The sequence below is a fragment of the Pleurodeles waltl genome, chromosome 2_1, assembly GCF_031143425.1.
Source record: "Pleurodeles waltl isolate 20211129_DDA chromosome 2_1, aPleWal1.hap1.20221129, whole genome shotgun sequence".
NCBI lineage: Eukaryota > Metazoa > Chordata > Amphibia > Caudata > Salamandridae > Pleurodeles > Pleurodeles waltl.
The window spans coordinates 173,144,500-173,171,471 of NC_090438.1; the positions used below are offsets into that span (position 1 = coordinate 173,144,500).

The window sequence follows — 26,972 nt, forward strand, 5'->3', positions numbered from 1 at the left end:
TATGATTATATGATAGTATGGTTATATTAACCTAAAATAACGAGTTATATAGGATATTGCCAGTAATAAATTTTATTTTAAATTTAACGTTTGAGAAGGAACAGGGAGGTACAATCCCGAATTTATGCAAAATGATGGATCAATAGTCCTTCGTTTGTTGTGTTGGAGCAGTGTACACTTGGGAAGTTATATTTGTAGTTTTAGTCCTTTGTTTATGTCTTAGAGAATACCAGGGGAATGGTCCGTTGTTTATTTCATTGTAGGCTGCTGCCTCATTAGCGGTTTAAGGACACGCCGTTTTCGGCGTCTTCGTGCTTTGTAGGCAACAATACACGGTTCGTGTTTATCGGTGTAGGATCTGCGTTTTGTTGTCGGGAATCAGTTAGGTTGTTAGGTAATTTCGGAGGCGGACTTGTGGTATGCTACACTTCCCTCGGCGTAACGTTGGAGGAATACGTGAAGGTACGATTAATTTAGTAAGTTTTAGAACTAGGTGGGCATAATAAATAAGGGAAACAGGAGTTTCTTTATGGATGCGGTTTTGAAACAATTCAGAGGAATGAAATGGGGAAGTGGTTTATGCATTTACTCTTTGCTGATTTGAAGCATCATGAGGAGTATGCTAAACGATGGGCAAGCTAATGAAGGCTTATAAATATCCTTTCCTTACAGGATAGGTCGAGTGGAAAGAGCATTGGTAGTATAACTTTGACAACGGAAGCGTTAATTGTTTGGATAACCACACAGGCTTTATTTTTGGAGTATTTGGAGGTAATTTTCGATTGGTCTTAATCTTCAGTGTTACTTTTGACTTTCTTGGTCACACTCGCCTGTCTATTTATAACGTGACAACAAATGGGCTATAATTTAACCTTAATTCTGATTTTGCCTCTGATGGTTCCTCAATTAAATGATATTATACAGTGCATGAATACTGCTTACTTTCTTCACTTTCTGACACCGTGATTTGGAGTGCACGATAAGGGGAGTCACTTTCTGGGTGTTCTCACGATTCAATATTTGATTATTTCTGATTGATTTGGACAAGTGGATACTAATATACCCACAAAATTTCTTCTGGGTATTGGCCTTCACAATGACACTAGCATTCCACATATTTGTTAATGAACTCATTACAATCAAATTGATTATATATTTTATGCTTTACATGATGACTCTTGGGGTCCAGAAAAACTTACTAAGAGAAGCAACTATATTCCAGCCCTGAGGAAGTCAAGGGACGAAACACGTGTTGGCTGTGAGGTCGTTGCAAGGAATGTGGACAATGCGACTCACTATGGATCTCTACTCGATCTAGAGGTGATAAATAGGAGTACAGGAACATCTGACTTGGAATTAAATGGACTTTGGAAAGCAATGGAACAACTTTAGTTTATCCAGTTTACTTTGAAGGAGATGGAATGATGAATTTGGACTTTTGCAATTATCAATTGACATATAGGGGACATTTTGATTATGGGATTGAATATTAAAATTGAAATAATAGAAATTTTAGATTCATGATAATTTTATGATGTGAATACTGAAAGATTACTAACTTAAATGATTGGTTGCTCCATGCACAATTTAAGCGTTACACTTAGCAATAGGAACAAGAGTCCTTACTTCAGGGAGTTTTTACTCTAGGTCAACGGGTGCCACAGTTTGTACATAGTTAGTTTGACTGTTTATCAGTCAGCATTTGGGGTTAGGGTGTATTCCCCATAGAAGTGCACCGTTGTAGACAGTTTGGTTATTTTCTAATTGGAAATATTTTCCTTGGTGCATCGCATCTCCCCTCTAAATACACCTCCTTTATGTACAAAAAGCACTGGGAATGAAGTCCTTGGGTCAAAACAAGCAAAATACAATACAATACAAAAGACTGCTTTCCACAGTTTACTGGCAACTGCATAGAGTTTACTCTGTTGTAAGTGCCATCTGAGCCCCCAACAAATCACTGGCTCCTCATTCTGTGTATCAGCAACTGCCATTTGTGGGTGAAGAGCACATGTTTTGCACTTGAAGCTTTCATCAGAGTGGAAAATGTATGAACAATCGCCCCCACAACAATGTCAGTGTTTCATTGTGTATACAGTTGCATGTCCTCCTTCACTAATCATGTCCTTTACTTAGAATACATTAAAAGAAGCATAACAAATGTCTTTCGCAGCGCAGGCTGCAATACACCAACGCAAACCAATACTAAACTAAGGTCCCCTTTCTTAGTTTGGTGCAATTTCTGCTGGTGAGATTTCCGTAGAAAAATGGCAAGTTACTGTGGGCCTGAATCCTACTTTAATGGTGCCGTCAGGAAACATCATGGAATAACGCGTTTCCACCCACCTAGGAACATGGGCCTAAGAGTCAGGTGCCATGAGCTGGTCCAGCCTACCTCATTATAAATCCTTAAATGGATAATGTTGTGGCTTTTTTGTGCAGTGTTTTGTTAGCAGAGATAAATACATGCAATATGACTAGAGAGCTTTGCCAATCTTTGTAACTTCTATATTTTAATGCCCTGCAGTAACATTTGGAAAATAATGATGCATTATGAATGCAAAGTTTGTAAACAAGACAAGAATATCTGGGGAATTCAGACTTTTCCCATATATAGCAGCAACTCGCTCACCCTGTACTGCTTGCACGTATGTAACACCTTGCCCCAGCAATATTTGTGAATTCTGAAGCTTCACCATACATTTATTCTGCAACAGATAATAAACAGAGTTTTAATTAGTGAGATTTTTTAAAAATAAATAGGATTCCCTCCATTTAAATTAAGTGTAGCGTTTATTCGATTTCCTTTGCTAAAAAAACAATACTGCTTTTATAGTACCTTCAAGAAAACATTGAAGTAAACAGTGACTTTAGTTATCAAGGAGGAGGTTGTAAAATGGTATATTTTGCGTTTATATTCTTTGCTTGGATAGCGATTGAAAATTTGTATATAAAAACTACCTGTACGATTTCAATAACAAAGATCACATCAGTTATGTCTAAAAGATGTCATTTGTAGGTTTTTTTTCAGGAAATTGCACTACCAGTCACATATGATTAAGTTCACCGTGGTGTGAGTTTAAATTAAAATTTCACTGTTCTAGTTCAGGCCTTCCTAATCTTAGAAAATGTCTAAAGGAAAAGAAATATCTCAAGTAAAGAGAAAAACACTCCATGAAATGCATATAAATTTGCTAAAATATTATTTTCGAAATAAATCTATTTTCTTTGCAATAAAAAGCGTTATGTATACGAGATTACAAATACTCCAAATATTTACACTTTTCATTATATCAAACTGGCACAATTGTAAATTTTGAAAGTCCCCACATTTCTTGTGCATTTAGATGTTTCCAGTTCACAAGTCTTACAAACCCCGAGGTACTTCTTAGCATATACGAAGTACTCTGACATCACAGCAACAGTCCTCATATGTCAGGTTCATTTGAATAATAAAACCTGGGAACACATGTAATGAAAAGCACGACGTCTTTATTAGTTTAAAAGAAAGACCTAGGCTTAGCCAGGGTATAATGCTTTTGCAGTTAAGTGATAAATGTTGTGGTGTGCCTCCTGTATACACTTCAGATTTCCAAAGGCAAAATCTTGCAAGGCTGTACAGACTCTAAGAAGGATGATGTCGGTGATGTCAGAAAGCACTATTTGACTCCATGCTGAATGAGGATGTGATATGGCAATATGATGCTAACCTCAGTGGCAGTGAGGCACACGGTGACACATGAGCATAAATCATATTAAAGGGCATCCATACCACTATGTGCATGTGCTCTGTCTGGGTGTTAACAAATGGATATGTAAAAAGCCCTGAACGTCCGCGTAGTCATTCAAAATAACACGGGCCGATTTAACAAGGTTTCACGAAATGCAGCAAGAGACCTTGCTACACTGCGAATCGTGTAAGGGAGAGGTCTGGAATGTATCATTTTTAACATTATTTGGCGCATGCCTGTCCTTTCCTTGAGTCCTTGGTGCAACAGAGTCTGCGTTGTAAGCAGGGTTATGTTGATGCAGGAAGGGACACTTCCTGCAGAATACCATCATCACAGGCATTTTGCTCTTTCTAAGTGTGCAGCATTTCTCCTCGTTGTGTCTCTTATCGGAAGGCGTACAATTCTGACGCTTCCCCAGGTCTACCAGTGTTGATAAATGAGGGAATGCATCAGCATACATGGGTAGATGTGTGGGAACACCCACACTCCACCCATGTAACTCCCCCACCATGCAGTGTAACCCAAGTCAGTCACCTGGGCTGCTTTGTATTGCACCTGATTTACCAAGCCACTCAGGGTACTCTTGTGTGGCTTGGTAAATCTGACTCTAGGCTTTGCATTGCCCTGCGTAGCGCAAGGGAGAAGCAAAACGTTAATTTGTCACTCACTGCTCCTGTCATCATTGGCAAAAAGAGAAACAGAGAAAGGTAAAGAAAAGTGCTACAAATCTGATCTGAAAAGCACCCTCCTCAGTTTCTCTGAATAATCATTGAAACAAAAAAATGGCCGATATCACATGAATTGATCATGGAAAATCGACATGGTACGGTAAATACCACACGGTTTTGACACCTTTGACCTGCTGAAATGTAATGATAGTCGAGTCATTTATCGCTTCCAACTCTTTGGTAAACAGGGGTTTATGTCGGGGTTAACGGCCCGACACGTAATCAGGCCCTTGGTGTTATATAGGGCCATATTTATACTTTTTGACGCAAAACTGCGCCAACGCAATTTTGCGTCAAAAAAATTAGCGCCGTCTAACACCATTTTGAAGTGCCGTGCGGGCGTCAACTTTATACTTTGACGTACGGCGGCGCAACCAACAGGTGGGAGTCATTATTTCGTGACGCACACAGCGTCGATCTGTCGTAAAGGAAACCCACGTAAAGGCGACGCACATCACTGTGGGTCGATTTACGACAGCGCAATTGTGAAAACGCTGGTTTTTTTCACGCTATTGCGTTACATTTTTGCGCGAAAACTGCCCTTTCAGCAGAGGAGAGCCAAAATGGATCCCAGATGCCCCAACAGACCCCAGGAGGATGAGAGCAGACCAGGAACCAGCCAGGAGGATCCATACAGGAACCAGGACATTTTTAAAAAGAAAAGAAAGTGTTGCTTCAGTGAAGAGGAGCAGGAAATCCTGGTGAAAGAGGTGACGGAACACCAGCACCAACTTTTCATCTCCTCAAAATTGCCACTCAGTAGGAGAGAGGCCATATGGAAACAAATAGTGGACAAGATCAACAGTGTGGCTGAAGAACGCTGCACAGTCACTGAGTGTAAGAAACGCTGGCATGACTGCAAACGTAGAACAAAAGAGAAAATGGCCAGGAACAGGAAGGCAGCAATGCAGACTGGAGGGGGGAGTCCAGCACAACAGGAGGCCCTGGACCACATGGAGGAGATGGTCGCAGCCGTCATCCCGGAGGAGATCGTCACAGGGATTCAAGGACTGGACAGCGCAGACTACCACGACACAACGCACATGCAGGGTAAGTCGCCTGGGGAATTAAAATGCAATAATGGGGACTGTAAGCAGGGGGGGGATACCTACTACACAATGCATGTAAGTCAGCACATATATGAAGTGGCATGGGTAAAGGGGCACAGCAGGGGGGCATGTTCAGCACTGACCGAAGCTGGGGCACGACAAAATACAGCAACAACAACAGTCCCATGGGTACATCCTGTAATGACAACAATAGAGCCAAGGGAAAGCAGTGACAGGTGGGAAGGCCACTACCTCAAATCCACATCCAGGCACTTGTATTGCAAAATCTATTCTACATCAACTAGGTCCCTATCTGTAATGCAGTAGCAAAAACAACAACTGCAATGTAACTGCCACAACAGTTGACAATAACACCTCTCATCTTTGTGCAGCTATAGTACCAAATGGCAGGAACCTCCCCCTGGAACATATATACCTAAATTAGGGGGTGAGGATGACATCCGCAACTACTCCTAGAAATAAGACAAAGGCACCAGTACACTCAAATGCCGAATGTCCATACCTGACACATACATAAGCCTAAGTAAACAGCAATAGGAGCCACACAGCACTGAGGACACACACATGCTGCATACATGTCCCTCACGTGCCTGGCTAACAAGGCTACATCACTAATGTCATACTGCTCAGACAACAACATTGAGGAGGGGACACAGGCAACTGGTCACTGAAACACACCTGCAAAGTTGGACAAACAAATAGGACATTCATACGATAAACAGGCCAATCCAGTAAGACACACATGACCCAACATCATCTTCAAACATCAACAATGTTTACATCCATACCACATCCTAACATTGACATGCATAGGTAATGCCACGTAACATGTACAGTTCATGCAATGTGAATAAAAACTGTATGGGGCAGGGCCTGAGAGGCAAGTGTGCTGGCAGGGCAGTCACAACACCCACAGTCAGTCAAAGTGTATTGTGGCAAGTGTAACGTATACTTTGCGCATTAGCCTCAGGCTGGAGCCCTTTGTGCATCTTACCCTGAATGTACTTAGAATCATTTGCTCACATCTAAGAGCCTCAGAGCACTTTGCACTAAATGATTATCATTGCCCTTCCTATCAGTTAATGTAGCAAATAGCCAGTCCTAAGGTGTTGTCAATTAGTCAAATCACACTGTTTTGCCTACTTCTGCACTGGAGTTTGCCAGAACATATTCACTCCGTGCCCCAGTCAAGGATACAGTCTGGTACGTTGATGATAGATGTGGTAGGGGTTAAGGTTTGGCATTCCTGCGTAGGGAAACTTTGTCATCACGATAACATATGACTTATAAAATCACTTCCTTGTCCCAAGACACGCAAGAGGGAGTTTCCAAACAGAGAATCACAACTAGATGCTGCCTTCCTTGCTGCTGATGCACAACCAGATCACAGCCCATTCCTCTGATATGAGGGATGAAGTCTCCACTGTGATTCAGACAGGCAAGCTCCAAACTTAACATGCTGTGCTATACATAGAACAAGCAGAGGGAGAGTAGAAACTGTTAGGCACCATGATAGCTGTGTACTAATGTATTACTCTCCTGCGGACTATTTCAATTCTAACAGTGTGTATTGTTTGGGTTACTGGGGCTCACACCTAAATTTCTACAAGTCAGTTGTATAATTAAACCTCATATTAAACAAATACTGTCTTTGTCATTTGTGTATGGGAACATACCGGAAAAGACATAATTGTGTAGGATCTGAGTGACCACGACTTCCCTGAGAAGTTCCAAAGATGTCATGCGCTCGGATGTCTAAACATTCCTTTGATGTGGGAGACCAGAGGCACTGCTAGTTAGTCTGAGCAAAATGAAATATCAGGGTGACAGAGTTATTTACAAGTGGGTCAGACTTACTCCCCCACACCATTAGCTATCCTGCTGCCTAGAAAGCCAAGAATCACATGTAGGATAATGAGAGCCCACCCAACAAAATGTCCCTCCATAACAATAGTTAAACACCGAGGGAGGAGTAGGACAAAAACACGCCTATTCCTAAATAATTACAAAGCAACACCTAGAGGCGACCTGGAAGACATGTCTGATAGCTCAATATCATACATGTGACACACAGGTGGGCCATAGGCCGACAACAATGCCCTATGACGGACAGCAGATACCAAGACAAACACAGAGCACAAAGTTAAGGCATCCAAAGGCTTGTATCTTAGTGCAAAATTGTCACAACACAGACACACTAATTGTACCCTGTTTCATTGCAGAGGAACACGGATATCCTGCCGATATGCCTGTCCATGAGTTCCCTGATGACATGGATGACGAGCCCATAAACCTCCCACAAGAGACCATTCAAATGGTCCTTGAAAGCCTCCAAACCCCACCTTCAGTCACAAGGAGGAGCACAGAAGAAGCAGCCACCACAGGAGAACCACCCGCCACCCCAATTGTAAGACCTGCCAGCTCCAACACAGCTGAGGACTCTGACGACACTGGCACCAGCTTTAAAAGAACTGTCGTTGGGGTCCAGCGGGAGCTGGCCAAGGAGGTGCGGGTGGGGATGCAAACTATGGCAGCCAGCCTTGAGGGGGTGCGTTCGTGCATGTTGTCAACTGCTGATCAGGCAGCTGCAATGCAAGCCCGAACATCACTCTTGGAGGAACTTTTAAAAACACAGAAGGAAATCTGCACAGCTGTCATCCAGTTGACACAACAACTCCAACTCCAAGCCAGTCAACGTGTGCACGAATGCAACATAGAACCCCTCAGGGCCGACCTGGCTGCCTACCATCGTGATGTGGCTGCCATTCTGAAAAACCAGCAGGCCCTCCTTGCTGCAGTACTGCCCTTCATTACTCGACAGGGAGCAGCCCCCGGGATGTCTGCCTCCATGTCTTCTAACACTGAGGTGTGTGTTGCCCCTTCACAACCAACAACAACAAGGACACACCAGGCAACACACACATCAGAAGAAGAAGACATGGAACAGATAACATTCACACGCAAGAGTACCCGGAAGCCCTAGTCCCTGCACCATGGCCTACTCTGACCAACGTCCTACGTTTTGACAAATGCCAGTTTCACTACAACTACACTCATTGACTGTTTGGCAATCCACTGTAAGACTTGTCCCCATTGCCAGTGAATGTCACTCTCCTACTATTTGGCAATTCCTGTTCCTCTGCACTGTCTATGACATCACCCCAGCATGTCAGGAGCATCATCCACACCCCTTCTGTAGGATCACCATGTAATTATGCACCAGAACGGACTCAGCAAACATGGTGAATGGACATTTTGCACTACAGCACCTAAAAATAAATATCACTTGCACACCTATTGTGTCTCTGTGTTATTTCACACTTCAACTGTGCAGTACATAACTCCAAAGTGGCTGTGTGGCAACCATGTATATTCTCTATACTACTGTCCTGATTTCATGTATACAGAAACATCTGTGCAGTGGCCAGGATTGCATCATAGCTTTACTATACTGAGGAAAATAACTGATGAAGGGACTAAGCACACACAATCATGCTGTGTTGGACAGAATGATGCACCATCTATGGCTATTCTAGACAACTAATGGTGGCTGAGAAATGTAGGCACCATGCAATACTAAAATTCGAAATAATGCTGTAAAATGTAAGGAATCATAAACAAATTACACTGCATCAATCACCCTTACGGAGTATACTTCCATGAAGGAAAGTCATGCTGAATCAGTACACACATGATGTAGGTCAGCAATGACAGCAACAAGACAAGAGTGTGACCAAATCCTCATCTACAAAGATCTCCCTGAACTTCACACTGCTGTCCGACCTATCAATTTACCTACAATAACAAGTCTGGAAGCACTCTTTGTGAAGTAGGATACATGCCAACCCAAAACCTTGATGATCAATGCACACTACCAATGGTGGGTCTCCCACATGGTGGATACTTACCAAGTTAGCACACGGGTAGCTGGCATGTTAAACCTCAATAGCCTGGGGATAGCGAGCATAGGACACAAATGTCATACAAAAACATTCTGCTACACTGATGTCAAGGCCATGATAATGTAGCACCTAACGCATCATGTAAAGGGTTAACTAAATTTTTATTTCAAAGAAGTAATAAAACAGGCAACTAAGGGAAAGGTAAACCTACACTAATCTAACCTGACTACTACTAACCCACAACTGTCCCTAACTAACCTAAGCTAAACTTACTCTACACATGTAACGAAACAATCTAAACATCAACCCCCCACCCACCATGATGAGACAAGACACATGCAGGACAACACTTACTAACCTGCACACATACTATACTATCCTAAACAAACATATATTTTTTTGGTAATATTTTTTATAATCATTTTTTTATTTTTTTTGCTTTTTTATTTTTTTAAACAGGAAACCCAACATTGCCCCCCACCCACACACCCACACAAATATATAAGATAGAAAGAATAAGGACCCCCCACCCTCTTCCCTAACACTAACTAAGCTAATTACCTATACTTATCCTATAACTAACCCCCAAAACCCAACTAACAGTATAAAATAGGAAAGAGGTGAGAGGGGAGGGGTAAAAGTTCGGGAGGGCAAAAGTACTACAGATTTGCCCTCCGTAGTGTGCGCCTGATGAAGCGCACCTTCTTTTCAACCTCATTCATGTCCTCCCTCAGGTTGTCCACCTTTCTCATCAACTTGTCCAATTTTCGGGACAATGCCTGGAAGGCAGCTGTGTCGACAGGAGGGTCAGTGCTGGTTTGCGTGCCGGTGGAGGTGGATGTTGTGGCAGGAGTTGTGTGGCCACGGGACAGTCCTGCTACCACCACACGGCTGGGTCCAGGTCTGGAGGAAGATGCTTGGTCCGTTGCTGGGTCCACTTGGGCAGACCTGGTGGATGTAGTGTCGGTGGTTGTTGGTGGCACTGTTGGGGGAGCCTGTGGTGTGGCCCACCACGCCCCGGAGGCCCGATCTGAATGGTACTTGCGGGCCATCCTCCGATACCCACACTGCACCTGCAGGATGTGCCTGTATCTCATTGCACGGCGCTCAAAATGGTTGCGATCTGCGGCACTCAGGTTTGCAGCTGTGAAGATAAAAGGCAATTATTTAGCTTTGGATTTGCAGTGGGTGGAATACCACAATGGGTCATTTGTCCATTACTATAAATGTATTGGTTGCAGCAATTGTTACAACATAGTTCACGGAAAGGCTCAGAGGAAGTACATGTGAAACATGCATACATAAGGGCATATCACACCTAGCATATCCATGTCTCTACATGATGGATGACATCACCCTAAACTACTCATCCAAATCATACCTAAGGCATTTGACATCATGGCAGCACCTCTTCCGCATACTGACTTCACTACATATGTCATTCTATGTGATAACAATCACACTCCTCACTCAATGGCATTTGGAATTAGTTGTGTGCCACGATTGAACCCATGGGCCAGAATCAAATGTCAACACTAGGGGCCAGATGTAGGAATTTGGAAAATGCAACTAGCAATTTGCAATGCAGAACGGTGTCTCTGACACCGTCAGCGAGTCGCTATGGGGTCGCTAAGACCCACCTCATGAACATCAATGATGTGGGTTCCAAGTTGCGCCACCTTAGCGAATATGGGCACTCACGAGGATGGAGGCCTGCTGGGAAAAGCAGACCTCCATGGACGTGACTGCTTTTAAATAAAGCAGGTTATGTTTTCCCCAAGTGTAGGCAGTTTACCTGAAAGGAAAATGAGCTGCAATTAGTAAACAAACTCAACAACTTCAATCTTGGATTATTTCTCGGTAATAAGTGGTCCCTTAGACCAATGGCTGTTTTGTACAGGATCATTACGGTCCACTCACAAAGGTGAAGGGTTACAATGGGGACCCCTTCCAGTTAGCAAGTGGGTTATCATCCACTTCAAGTGGATGATAACTGCGACTCACTTTGCAACCACGTACTCGGTTGCTAATGGGATTGCCTACCACTGTGAGTTGCAAGTAGGTCTGGAAAACCCTGTGATATTTTGCATTTTGAAAAGCATTTTGCTAATATGTTCATGACCACAAAATACATTTCGGAATAGGAAACAGACGTTTGCAACTCACAAACATAAATTTATGCCATTTGCAACGTGTAGACATTTTGCTACATCTTGCCCTAGGTACTCACTCAAGTCACAAAAGGTGTCAAGTACGTGTAACATACTGGTTGCTACAGTCCTAGGTACCCTGTTTCACAGTAACATCCCAGTCTTTGTGGGTGGTGTGGGAAGAACAACCAACAATCCCATGTTCAATGCACACCCAGGAGTGTATAGAAAGTTCAACAAGTATGTGCCTTCACACACAACACCTATGAAGGGCTAGCAACACGTTGTAGTCAGCCAAACATTGTCACATCCCAGGTCCACACATGTCAAAATGATATGACTTAGGCCAACATGACATACTATCAGTGAGGCATGTTTTATAACACACACAGAGGAGGTAGAACACCCATTCTCATGATTCGACAGAACACCTAGGCCATTGCACTCAAGTCACACACACACTTCTAGTTCACCTTGTGGAAGTACATGCCCCCGGAAGATCCGACCTACAGTGTACACAGTCCATCCTCAACTAGGAAGAAGCACTTGTCATCAAAGCCATGTGCCTAAGCTATCTGGGAGACTGTCAGTCTGATATGCAGACTCAGTTCATGGCAAGTCCCTGACCAAGTCTAACATTGACCAGTGTATTCCAAATGAGTCATACCATTCCCCATTGCCGCCCAACTTGAATGACCTACAGCCCCTCAATCTGAGAGATGGCTAGGTATTGCTTTACAGAAACATAAGTCCTATTTGATATCACACTAAAACAACAATGCCAATGAACGGCGAGCGCATCAAATCATGAATTCTCTTGAACACACAGTAATCCATCATGCTTCATTACCAAACAATGAAAATAGCACTCAGGCGACACTCACTGTAGGTATCGGGGTCGTCAAAATGTGCCACCTCTCCCACGGTGTACGGGGCTGGTCCACCTGTAAAGCATGAAAGGAAGAATATACTCAGACTGGGTGAACTGACAAATAATTTCAGTTACAATGACACTGTGTGAATATGACATGGTAATGATAGACTTTCACACATGCTCATACTGCATGGATGACTTTGTATTCAACATTATCATTGGATGAGTCTCCTGCTACAGTGACACACCCTACTACACACATGCAGTGGCCGGGACAGTCATGTGTCGTCCAAGTTAATCCTCCATTAGTATGCCCCAACAATAATGTTATCCATACATCTCAGCATGTGCATCCCAGTGAGACATTCCAAAACTGGTTCCATGAGGACTGCATGACCACTCACAATCAAACAGGCTAGGTGGACATGTTCAACACACAACAACCACACACACATGTGACATATGTGTGGACAACATAACTAACTTCAGGTGACGTGAAGGCAACACACGTATAGCATCATCATGTGTTTCTAATTTTCTGTCTAGCTATGGCGTCTACATATGTAGGTATGTTGTTTCTACATGACTTACTCACTGGCCATTATGACCAGTAGAGTACAAATAGAGCCGTTCACATGTTGCTTTTCAGACACAAATGCAACACTACATCACATACAGCTACAGGCATCTGGTATGTGTTGCAAAAATGAGCCATCGGACTGGTATCATTGGTCTTCATACACATTCTGCAACAAATACACATTAGGACACATATGTATACCTTTGTAGCGCATCATTTGCTTCATTTTGTGACGCAGAGAGGGGGCTACTTAGCAAAATACAGATAGATGTTGCAATTTTCTGCTGTTATTGCGTGAAAATGTGTTGCAAAAATGGGGATATATGTGTATAACCATGGGCCTAGGTTTCCCTAGCATTACACACAGTCAGCTACTTATTTAGCAGATTTGCTAACAATCATCACATGTTCCCACACAGATTTCTATTATTCCCATGTAATTGATTTGTACTCACCAACATGGCCACCAATCCGGAGTACCAGGTGGTCCAGCAGGTCCTGTTCCCTGGTGATCAGATCTGCCCAGCGGTGCTTCAGTTGATGGACATTTCGCATGCTCCCGTAGACCCGGACCAGGTGATGGCGCGCCTTCTCCCACCGGATTTTCCTAGCCTCCGTGTGATACCCCTGTATCACACGGCCCCCAGCCTCCAGCATCAGTGGGAGTAAATGGCTAACTAGCCATATAAATCCCCCCAATTCATCTTCACCCATCCTGGACAGGCGAGGCCTACCTGACATATTGACAGCTCTAAAAATGGACAAATGAAAAATGAAAGTAAAAGTGGGAAATGGGGAAAGGTAGAGGTGTGAAAGAAAATGAAAAAGTAGAAAAATAGCCCAACTAACCCCCCAAACTATGCTACCCACAACAGACTCCCACAGACAATACAAACAATCACAGGAATAGACAAAACAAGACTAAACAGACTGAGACAATGTTATACAACAAGAATAGATTGACAAAAAGACAAAATACAAGGGACACAGGACACTAAAGCAGTAAAACACAGGACAACACCTTTCACACAACCACACAGTCTAGATAAATCTGAGACTGCAAAGTGAAAGTGAAAGTTAACTCCCAGTACAGATTTGGTAAACAGGATATCCTATTACATCACTTCCTGCATAAAATGGGCGCCGTTTTTATTTTCCCGTTATGCGTCATATTTTCACGCATACACAATTGTGCGTAATTTTTTTGGGACGCATTACATTGCACATGATGCCGAGTCAAATATGATATGATTATTAATAATTTTTAATGTACATGAGATGACCAAAATATTGTCCATGTAGCGTCAATTTTACCACGCATACATCATGGGCGTCATTTTTTTCCACGTACAGTAGTGCACATGATGCTGAGTCAAAAAATATGATATGAATATTAATAATTTTTAATGTACATGAGATGACCAACATTTTGTCCATGTAGTGTCAATTTTACCACGCAGACATCATGGGCGTCATTTTTTTCCACGTACAGTAGTGCACATGATGCTGAGTCGAAAAATATGATATGAATATTAATAATTTTTAATGTACATGAGATGACCAACATTTTGTCCAGGTAGCGTCAATTTTACCACGCATACATCATGGGCGTCATTTTTTTCCACGTACAGTAGTGCACATGATGCTGAGTCAAAAAAGATGTATGATGTTAATTAGACTTTGATGGCTAAATATGTGACACTTTTGGATACATTTCTATTTGACTCTGCACTCTGTGCACTCATGTACGTGAACAAATTATGACGCCCATGCTGTATGCGTAGGATTTGGAGCAAATTTTTCCTTATGTCTTCATGTTTTTACCTTTGGAAAGGTGATTTTTCATGGTCAAACGGTGCTATGTGATACACATTTGTGTTTGTATATGACACATGTCCGTTGTTGTATGTATAGTAGGCATTCACACTGTAATGTTTTGGATACGTTAACTAATGTATTGACCATATTTGTCAACATATTTGGGTTAATTTCAGATGGCTATTTTGAAATGATGGATGGGATACCATGATGTATTCCTTCTCCAAAATGTGTCCACAATTATGATGGTGATGCTTTTATCTGTAGTCCTAACAGGGAGTGGAAGAGTCACTTACAGTTTTTATGGGGCTAACCATGTCCCATTATGATTTTGTGTTTCAGATTTGTGTTAGACTTATGACATGTAGCCCACACATGTGCCTTATGCATGTGTTTAGTTCACAAGTACAAGATTCTTGTATGTTTTGGGGGCGGTAGAGGTGGACTTAGGTCCCCAGCACCCTAGGATTTGACCATCCAGAATAGCTACTGTATCCATGGAGTATATTTATTATATAATGGCAAACCTGCAGCAGCAGGCTAATGTAAGGCCATATGGTATGAATGACTGTTGACCATTCATTCATCTCATTAGCCCATTTGACGTTTGCAGTAATGATGAATTGGAGCTAATTTGCATACCATTTTCCAATTACTATGTTTGCAAGACTCGCACAGTTCCCGATGTGATAATGAGAATTATTTTGTTGTTGTCTGTGTCCCTTTCTGCATAAACTGGTTTAGTGGCATGTTACATTCTTCCTGCTAGGTTCAAACTGGGACACAACTGTGATGGTCTACTTTCAAATATTAGGTTTATTGTCTGACATATGTGTACATGTGTGTTGGAATGTGGATCCACTATCACCTGTCTGGGTGTATGTTGTCACTGTGACTTCAAGGTCTCCTCCTGAGTTAGTGGCAGCTGATGTTGTTCCAATTGTGTAGCGCTCATATCACACACTTGAGAGAAGCCATTGATGACATGGTCACGTACACATGGATGGTCCCACCCTGTCTCTGAACACGTGTGATGTGACTTTCAAATGATCTAAAATTTTGGGCTGGATGAGAGACTGTTTCAGTTGTTTGGAACCGGCATGTGTAATTGCCACATTTGTACTCCTGTTGGGCTCTGTGTATGGTAATGTATCATGTCACATCCTACCCTCTGTGCATACATTTGTGATGTTTTTTTTTGGTGTGATGAATGTTATAGCATTCTTGCTCAATGAGACGACATTCTTCTTCAGCAATTTCAAACTAAAGGTGGTCAGAAATGCATAGGCCAAAGCATGATGTGGTGTTGGTTATCTGTGTTTATTTACAATTGTGGAATACAAGTTATTATAATAAATTAAGAAAAAAATTATTGACTAGCTGTTGGCGCCTACGCACTCCTGCTGCCGTGTTAGGTTGTTCCCCCTCCTGTTGCAGGCCAGCATCCTCCTCTTCGTCATCCTCAGGCATATCTGGGTCCAGGTCAAGTAGGGGAATATTCCTTTTTACACAAATATTGTGTAATATGGCACAAGTGAGTATGATCTTACAGACCATCTCTGGGGAATAGAGTAGGCTACCGCCAGTTATGTCAAGGCAGCGGAACCTTGACTTTAGGATCCCAAAGGTCCGCTCCACAATGCTGCGTGTCCTCTTGTGGGCGTCATTGTATGCCCGCTCAGCAGCAGTATTTGGGTTCCCATATGGTGTCATTATCCAAGGCTGGATGCCATACCCCTGATCAGCTGAAAGAGAAACACAGAATGGTATCAATTAGATGTAGGAGGCACTGTTGTACGTATCTTTGATGGCAGTAGTTGTGTTGTGTTGTCTGTGACTATTTTGAGTGCTAATGTGACAACCTATGGTTGTTGGTGAAAACTTTGGCATTTTTTTTTTCCTTTGCTGAGCAAGTGTTTGTTGGCTAACTGTTTGTCAGCAGGATGTATTGGTTTCTCCAGTACAGTGTGCCCTCCCTTGCATTGTGACTTGTGATACAGGTGTCCGTGTGTCCTCACTGGGGGTGTGATGATAGTTCCATGCAGAGTTGAAACATGACAGTGTATTTGAAACGTTCATATGAACATACCCAGGCCATCCCATACCTTTAAACTTATGCATTGTATTAGTGTACAGGTTATTGTGAGCCTTCCAATTTGCAAGGTGACATTTAGGCAACCACAGTCATTATTGTCTTCACACTAAGCTGTAGAGTAAATTCAAATGTGTGAGAGGTTCAATGGTGACTTCAGAAACATGGCTAGTGATGTGAGTACCTCAGTGTGTTCCTGTCTAGGTGTTGCTATTGTGGTGTATGTGTTGTTTATCCTACAGGGTTTCTGAGCAGTGTGTATATGAGTTTGTTTTTTGTCCTTACCAACAAGTAGTCCATTGCCATACCGTCCATCCTGGAAGTGTTGGTTGATGGTGGAGTGACGGAAGATGAATGCGTCATGTACACTCCCAGGATATTTAGCCACAATGTTGCTGATCAGTCCTTGGTGATCGACTATGGCCTGCACGTTGATTGAATGTGTGTGCTTCCTGTTGCGGTAGAGGTGTTCACTCGCAGCAGGTGGCACAAGGCGTACGTGTGTGCAGTCGATTGCACCAAGGACGTGCGGAAAGCCACTGATGGCGTAGAACCCCTGTTTTGTTTCCTGCTGCTTCTGCAGTGTGTTAGGGAAGCAGATGTGGCGGGGTGTCAGGCGAATGATGGCATCCAGTACTTTAGGCAGGAATGCGGAGAAAGATGGTTGTGATATTCCACCAACCAGGGCACCAGTTGTCTGAAACGAGCCACTTGCCAGCATGTGAAGTACGGCAAGCAGCTTTGTTTCTGTTGGGATAGTGCGTGGAGTCACTAAAATGGGGGCCAACTGCGGTTCAATATTTGTCAGCAGCTGCTGAATGGCCTGCCAGTTCAACCGGTACCTCTGGATGATGTCTCGTTCCCTGAGGCCATGCAGGGTTGTTCTTGGGCGGAATATCCTCTCCTGCCTTCTGCGCTGTCTTTGGGGTCCCTGCTGTTGTTGTAGTGGCTGCTGTTGTTGCTGCAGGGCTCTGCGTCTCCGTGCACGCTGAAGAAAAAGCACCTCCATGTCTCCCTGTTGCTGCTCTGCTGCTCTGCTGCTCTGTTATTTGTTCTGTGTGTTCTGATTAAGTACAGGTGTGTTTGCCCCATTTTAACGCCTGCCCTGACCCAGGCGTTAAAATTTCACGATATTCGTGCTTTGTGCCATTTTTTTGCGCCGCCTGCCGCGCAGGAGTGATTTTTGCCCGGAAGCATAAATACGACGCACCGCTGTGTGCGTCGGTTTTTGGACGGGAACGCCTACCCTGCATGTCATTAACGCAGGGCGGGGTGCCGCTTCCAAAAACTGGCGCACATAGCGCCATTTTCCTTGTGCGCCGGCTCGGGCGTCAGGGTATAAATATGGGGCAACGTTTGCGCTGAATGTGCGTCAAAATATTTGACGCACATTCGGCGCAAACGGAGTATAAATATGCCCCATAATGTGGTAGCTCCACGGCAGGAGGATGTATCATATTTAGCAGTTGTAAGCATGTCTGCACCAAGAACAGCTATAAATACCACCAAGGTGCCGTGGTATCGCAGAATAAACTGTTTTGTGGTCTGTCCTGGAGCTCAGGTTTACAGAACTGAACTTGTAGAAGCAATGCTTCAACAAAACTGTATAATGATTCAGATTTTTTTTAAAATCTATACATCAGAAATGTAAATCTACAATTTGTACATTTTCAGTGATTCGAGGAAACCTCAGAAATCGGTATTATCGTACGTCACTGCAGTAAATTGTCAGCACGACTGACAATCTACTTGATTAATCATACACAAAAGCACATTTGTTTACATGTTTCGTTTTTCTTCAGTGAGGGAACTTTTCGATGAAAGCAAACCTATTTTTCCTCACAAAGGAAAGTGGCTCACACCGATTGTTCTCTTGAGTTATTTTCCAGAATGGACAGAAGCTGGTAAGGTTTATGAGTACAAAAAAACTGACAAGTTTGTGGAAGTTCACGTGTTGCTGGGCGATCCTCTTTTGGGTCCATGATTGGAGATTTGCTCTAACCGACAATTGTTCAAAGGGTAAATGCAAATGGCAAGTTGAAATATCTACTTATCCTCATTCTATGAATACGGACAAGACATTTCTGACAACATATAACGTAGTCGGCAGGTAAGTTTCACTTGCATTTGTAAAACAGATTTCAAAATGGACCCATGCCAATCTTCACTATGGAACACAAATCTTGAAAACAGCAGTGGAATGCATACCTAACACATGAATGCATGTGTTTAAACCTATTGCAGGACTACAAACGAGAGACCAAAACAGCAATGATGCTCAACGTAATAGACCTACCTGCAAATTGGAAATGCGAATTGTCCTGAAGAGGAGTATTATTTTGGGAGAGGGTTGCCCAAATAACTTACTAAAACAATATGTAGGTTACAACAAGGCGCACTGAGAAAACTCTCAACAACGTTTGGTGACTACAGGACAAACAGGTGGCTATTACTCAGAGAACTGAATGATAGGTGTTAGACCGGACAATTTTAGGATGGCCTTCCCCCAATTATTTGCCTACCTCCTCCATTTTTGTGCCCCTGCTTTTGTTGGTAATAGGACTCTGTGCTCTTTACCACTACTAAACAGTAATAAAGTTTTTGTGCGATCTCTCCTAAACATGGTAATATTTGCTTAGCCCCAATTGACACATTCAATTTACATATTAGTCCTTAGTAAAGTGCAATACATGTGCCAGGGCCTGTAAACTAAAAGCTACTTGTGGGCCTGCAGCACTGATTTTGTCACCCACTTGAGGAGCCCTCCAACCATGTCTCAGACCTGCCATCACAGAGCCTGTGGGTGAAGTTTTACACTGTCATGGCGACCTGGCCTAATCACCCTTTTCCCAGGCCCTAACCTTCCCTTTTCATACATAATGAGGGTCTATGTTGCTAATGTTGTCTCAGTCTTGGATTTTCCACTTATATTGTTTCCCTTTAGTCTAGTTGGTGGCTGTTATGGACTAGTGCACCTCACCAGGTTCACTTACTATGTCCTGCAATAGCCTTGATGGAGTCCCCGCAAGCACTGTTGGTCCACTGTCACTAGCATTAAGAAGGCTTTTTGCAAAGCCCTGCATTAAGATATAGATCAATTATAGGAATGGAAGCAAACATCACTTTATAAATTCACATAGGAAACTAAGCTCTCTGGAAGGAGGGATTGCTGTTTTTACTACACATTGAACAACTCCATTAGCTGTCACTAATTATAGAGGGGAGGGCATTGGCAGATAAGTAGTATACACATATATTATTGATACAGAGAGTGGATGCTTCTCACTTCAAGAAGCAAGGCTGGGAAGGTTTTGTATGGTCAGGGCACACACATTCTGTTTTACAACACTGTGGGCCTGATTACAACCTTGGCGGATGGGATACTCTGTCACAAATGTGATGGATATACCGTCCGTCGTTTCACAAGCTCCATAGGATGTAATGAGACTTGTAATATGGCAGATGGGATAACTGTCACATTTGTGACTAAGTATCCCATCCACCAAGGTCGTAACAACCCCTGTGTGTGGAGGGGTACTAGACCAGATGAGGTAAGGTAAGTAGAGTAATTAATAACACATGGAAAGATAAAAATATTAAAAACTTGAAGGGGAAAGTTTATGGACACAGTGGGATAATTGGTTTGCAATGGGACAGGTAAGGAGAAGAACAGCCTCCATTATGTTCCTCTTTAACTGTGTGTGAGGCTACTCTAACTAATGTAAAGACATATACTCATGATAAACAAAATCTCATTGATTTAATTTAACAAAAATAAAATATATATAAGTTACACACTCTCCTTTCACAACAGGCCCATCCCCTTACCGAAACCAAACATTCCCCAAAACACCTTGTCCCCCCACTGTCCCTCCCACCCTCTTTCACACAATATGTTCACCCCTCACCCAAACCCAACGTACCCCCAAAACACCCTACCCCCAACTGTCCTTCCCACCTTCACCTCCCACAACAAGCCCTACCCCTCATAATAAAAAGGCCTCTGCAGTCTCCCCTTGTGCAAATGTTTCCGCTGGCTGTACCTGATCTCCCCTAGGTCCCACATGATTTTCTGGAGGACAACAGTGTCAACGGTGGTGGTGATGGTCAAGAGGTTTGGCTTGGGTGCATGGAGACCTCCAACAAGGAGTGGACCTTTGGGGCAAATGTAGCTAGATGGAAAAAAACATAAATTGTAGCACTCAACCCATTGTACAGTACCCACAACAGTGCTATTACCCCAAGGCAATTGGAAGTTTTCTGATTTGATTTTAGACCACGTTTTTCCGAACCATTCTTTCTACAATGCAGTAGCTGTGTGTGATATGAATTATTCCATGATCACCACCATAATCAACAAAATACATTTTTTAACCGAAAAAGGATTGAAGCTTTAAAAAAAATAAAAAATAGAAAATAGCTGCTGCCATTTTATACATATATATTACCTACTGGCGGTCACCAGTAGGAAGTTATAGTGTGGTCTGCTTTTCCATAGGTGGAGCGTTTTTAGGTTTGCTAATAACTTTGACACTGTTTGATGAATCTTCACAAAATATTCCCCAAAAAAGTTCATCCACCTCAGCTCCTTCCCAGAAACATTTTGGGGTGATCATTCAAGCGGGGGCCAAGAAAAAAGGATGATCCCAAAATGTAAAATCCCAATGCATTTTCCATGGACTTCTTGAAACACGGCTACAGCAAAAATTGCTGAATGGAATTACAACAAATTCAACAGAAAGCTAGAGTTTGATCCGCAGACTGTGATTTTTGTGATTTGGTATAATTCCATTTCACTGTTTTTGAGAAATTAAGAGTAAAATATAATTGTATATTTGGACAGTTGGGCTCACAAGAGTCCCACAAACCTCCCACGAGTATACAAATTTAAAAATGGAGGCCTGTGATAGGTTGAGAGGCTCAATTTTCCTGTGAGCCTTTACACTCTTGCAAGAGCAAGAGGGTCTGGAGAGTCTTGCAAGAGCAAGCGCTTTGATTGGCTTGCTGCTGGAATGTTAGAAATGAAATGGCCGCCATTACAGTTTACAGTGAAACATTTGAGGTGTTGTGGAAATGAAGTAAAAAACCATATAAGGAGGATGCAAAAGGCATGCTGTCCCATTAGATCTAGAGTGGAGATGTCTAAGGCATAACTATAGTGATGAAAATGTATATTGTTTTTAACTAATATTTGCGATCTTGGGGGACTCTGACTAGATAATGAAAAGCAAAAATGCACATTTTGGTCATTGTTTTTAAGAGGAAGAGTGTAAGAACTAAGTATTGTGATGAGTAGATGGGTAATTCCTATTTTCCAAGAAAGTTACGATCTCACAAGACTCTTGTGGGATTGTAAACAGTAGAAAGGAGTAGGTGATCTTTGAAAAAACTGTAGTATGCATACTTGCCACTGGAGGAAGGAGTATTACTGGAGATGATATTTGTCAGAGTGTACTATTTAATCATATCAGCTTTGTAAGAATTGTGAATAGGGTATAGTCACTTCCCATACCCTACTATGCACACCCATTATCAGAGAGATTGGTGTTAGCAGGGAGGGCAGTCCCTGGACAGAGCATACTATACACAAATGTAATCAAAGAGAAAGGTCTCAGCAGAGAGGCCAGTCTTTCTCCACACCAACTCCCTACTACACACACGTCATCTGAGAGAGTGATCTGGAAGGAGAGGCTAGTCCATGTACATACTCCACTATGCACAGTCATCATCTGTGACAGAGGTCTAACAGAAGAGACCAGTCCATCTACATATCCCTACTATGCAGAGTCATTATCTGAGACTGTGGTCTGACAGAAGAGGCTAGTCCATGCATACACCCTACTATGCACACGTGTCATCTGAAACAGAGGTCTTACTGGCGATGCCATTCTTCTCCACACAGCCTACTATGCACACCCAACATCAGCGTGAGAGGTCTGTAAGGAGAGGGTAGTCCATGTATACACCCGTTATTTGAGGGAGAGGACTAAGTGGAGAGGTAGTCTCTCTCCATACACACTACTATGTAAACCAGTCACCTGAGAGAGAATTCTAGAAGGGGAGCGCAGTCCATGTACCTTACCATGCACTCTTGTTATCTGAGAAAGAGGTGTAGAAAGAGAGGGCAGTCCATGCAGCCACCCTACTACACAAACTTCTCATATAAGTGAGAGGTCTGAGGGAAGAGGCCAGTCTCTCCTCACACCCTACTCTACACACCCATCATCCAAGAGAGAGGTTTCAGTGGAAAGGCCAGTCCTGAGATACATGCTACTGGTACACCTGTCATCTCAGACAGAAGTATGTGTGGAGACACCAGTTGTTTCCCACACCCTATTACACACCCATGTCATTTAAGAGATAGGTCTCAGTGGGGAGGATACTCCATCCTACATGTTACTATTTACCTACAATTTTGTTGCAATACCAAAAGACTCTCACAAGGTTTTTAACAATCCTGCGAGCCTCTCGCGATAACCACATGGAAACTTTCTGGGCCTACCACAAAGTGTTTTACGATCCTGTGAGAGCCTCACAGGATCAAAAATGAGTAGATGAGTTCATACTACATTTTATTAATAGGAATGTATATTGTGGTGCTTGTTTTTGAGAGATAGTGTGTAAGTGATAACTACTGTGATGAGCAGAAGGTTAATTATTATTTTTAAAAATGTTACAATTTCACGAGTGCCTCGTGAGACTAGCATGGAAAATTACTCGGTCTGCCATTTGATTTTTTACAATCCCATGAAAATCTTGTGAGATCGTAGGAGGAGAAGTAAAAAAAAAAAGGCCAAGTCTCAACCAATAGTTACCATTTTTAATACATGGTTAAAGAAATGCCGTGATGTGATTGGGTGCAGAACCAGAAGTAGCTCAGTTCTGGTAATTTGATGGAGAAGATAGGCTCTTAATATATTTCATAAAGTGTGTCATGAAGTGTCAGTAAGAGTTGACACCCTGCAACACAGCAAGTCACCTTGCTGTGCTACACTGAGTAACGGCAAAAGGGCAGAAATGCACTGTATTTAAGTCAATGCAGCACATTCTTGCATTTTCACCGTGCTAGTGCCCTTTTGGAAGCCTAGCACCAATGCAGGCACATTCGCACCATGGAATATTGAAAGTTGTCCATTCCAACTGCCCCTGATGAACTCTTTTTTGCATATGTCACAAATTACATATTTGGCAGACACTTTCTTCCCACCAGGCCACATCTGAAAAAAATGCTAGATCAAATACTGCCTGGGTGTCTGAGGTGGCTGACTTGCAGGAACAGGAGTAGGGCTCTCATTTGACTCAGATGATGTCATTCTGATCACAGAAGATCAGCAACATCAGAGAGGTAGCCAAAAAACTCAAGAGGGAAATAATGCAACAAGGAAGGAATCTTTCTTTGCTATATAAAGACATTCATATGAACCAATCACAATCCTTCCTTGGGATGTCTTTCCTCTCCCAGGTGCCTCGCTGGTGTCTCGCGAGAGGCCAGCAAGATAGTAAAAAAACAACAATACATTAACAGTTTTTCTACTTTAAACAAAACTTCTCATGTCTTATTATCTTCAAAATAACAAAAATACACTAACAAAAACAAACAAAAACAAAATAACAAAAAGGCACAGAGGAAAGTACGCAACACCACATTGACCAGTTCAAATAAACCAAACCTGATAATCATACACACACCACGGACACCTGACCACGCCACCATATGACTCCCCCACCCACCCACCTACAATCCCTTGTGTCCGATACGAGCAGCCACAGCCAAAGACGTGAAGAAGAATACCCCAAACACAGCTAACAAACATCACACAGCACAGGTTGCACAAATTAACACCGCAGCCCACCAGCACCTACATCCAAATACCCCCACATCACCACATACCCCATACTGCACCCAACAGGCACTACACATACCCACCCCCCAAGATGTCACGCCAGAAGCACCCACGCTTTACCAACAATGAGTAGCAGGTCATGGTGGATGAGATCATCAGAGTAGAGCCACAGCTCATGTGAGTCCAGGTTCAACAGATATCAATAGCCAAAAAGATGGCAATATGGCAGAGGATTGTCGACAGGGTCAACGCAGTCAGCACATACCAAGCACAAGGGAGGACATCAGAAAGAGGTGGAACAACCTCAGGGGGAAGGTGCGGTCCATGGCTTCCAGGCAGAGGATAGCCAGTAATAAGACTGGCGGTGGGCACCCACCTCCTCCCCTCCAGCTGACAACCTGGGAGGAAAAGCTCCTGGACATCTTGCATCCTGAGGTCCTGCCTGGCATCAGCGATGGGCTCAACACTGGTAAGTCAGCAATATCCCCCAAGCACCAACCACCCATGCCAAGCATGCCTCCCCACCATTCACCAAACCACTGCAACCTGCCCCACTAACCCAGTGCCTAACACCACACGCCCCTCCTCTGGCTCTGGCCTCCTCGTTGATGGCAGCCAGTGCCCCTTCTTATTCCGTCCCCCCTCCAGCTACCTGTTACCAATCCCTCATCCCTCTCCCCTCACCCATCCAAGGCACACTTACTGACCCACATGCATCTACATCAACAGACACGGTATGCAAGGACAAACTTAAGCACCGCAGACGCCACCACCGCCATGCACACACTCAACCCACCCATGCAGACATGTCAATATCCACACCCTGCACTGCCTACCCAACCACCTTCCCCCACAGTCGACACTACACTCCCACCTGCAGTCAGCATCACATCAGTCACTGTTCCTGCCACACGTGTCCTCACTGCCACTGTCACCACATCTTCTGACCCCCCATTAATGCACCGCATAATCCGCCGGCGCAGACAGCACAGCTATCAACACACCCACATGCAGCACATCCACCCTACCTGCAGACACCACCTCAACATTCACTCACACTTCCCTCCTGCCATCTCCCTGCATCTCCTCCTCACATCCCCCCAGTACATCTAGATGCACACACTCACCCACCCAAACGGCCCCCAAGCACACACATTTCATACACCCACTCACCTGCCCCCATGGCGCACCTACTTACACCCCTCACAATCAAGCCCACTCCCTCTGCTCCCAAACGTCTTTCCAGTGACCTCCCATGTGTTCCCAAAAAACGTTTCCTGCGTGAGTTTTCCCTGTTACCCATCAGTGACTCAGTCCCTGTTCCTCCCAAGTGCCATGCTACCCTTGCTCTGGCCCATCCTTCTGCATCCCAGTCTGCCATTGCCCCTGCCCATGCCTCTCCGCCACCTGCCACTTCCGCCACCTGCCACTTCCGCCACCGTGACAGCCACTACTCCTGCTTCCAAACCCAAGCCCACTCCCTCCTCTTTCCAGGCCAAAACCACTCCTTCCACCTCCAAGGCCAAGCCCATGCCCACCCCCTTGCTACACCCCCACCATCCAAGGGCAAGCCCAAACCGCAGGCGCTTGGTAAGCCACCACCATCCAGGGACAATTTTAGGGACCCCCAACCTAAGGGCACACCGGAGGGCCCCCCTCCAGGGCCAGACTGAAGGACCACCCCTTCAAGCCCAAAGACACCCCCAACTCCACCCCCCTCCCCTGAGGTGCCTGCATTTCCTGGTGATGCCCCTGCAATGTGGAGGTCTGCACTTTGCAGTCAGGAGTCAAGATGGAGTAACATCTGATGCCCAGTGTGCTGGGAGCATTATGGTTTTGGACTGGCCCTTGGGCCTGTATGTACATACGTTTTATCAAATTTTTAATATATGGTTATCATGCAGCACTACACCATTGGTGTCATTGTTACCTACCTAGTCCTGGCTTTCATTCTCCATTTATGTGTGGTGGTTGTGGGTATAGGTGTGTATGTGTGTGGGTACTGGTGTTTGTTTGCTTGTGTTTGGGCATGGTTTCCCATTTTATGTGTGTGGTGTGAGTGTGTGTACTAAAGTTGTTCCATCCAGGGTGTGCTAGGTCTGGGAGTTGCAGGGACAGGTAGAGGATTGGAAGGAGATGCATTTCACATGCCATGGTGCCTGCAGATGTGCCTGTGTTCCTGA

The 26,972-nt window shown here is 43.7% G+C and overlaps 1 protein-coding gene across 4 annotated transcripts in view; it reads left to right on the top strand.

The window, feature by feature from the left end:
• Positions 1-240: 240 nt before the first annotated feature.
• The window catches only part of LOC138262184 (uncharacterized), a 34,964-nt gene continuing 8,232 nt past the window's right edge, over positions 241-26,972 (top strand). The window contains exons 1-3 of one of the 4 annotated variants that reach the window (XR_011199211.1): positions 241-462; positions 673-771; positions 1,190-3,433. Coding sequence is in view for 1 of the 4 variants with exons in the window: in XM_069212008.1 (XP_069068109.1) it covers positions 420-462; positions 7,752-8,512 (804 nt within the window). In the remaining 3 variants the exon portion in view is untranslated. Of the gene's footprint in view, positions 463-672; positions 772-1,189; positions 3,434-7,751; positions 8,813-26,972 lie in introns of those variants that run through there. The other 3 variants (XR_011199212.1, XM_069212008.1, XR_011199213.1) reach the window with 3 other exon arrangements.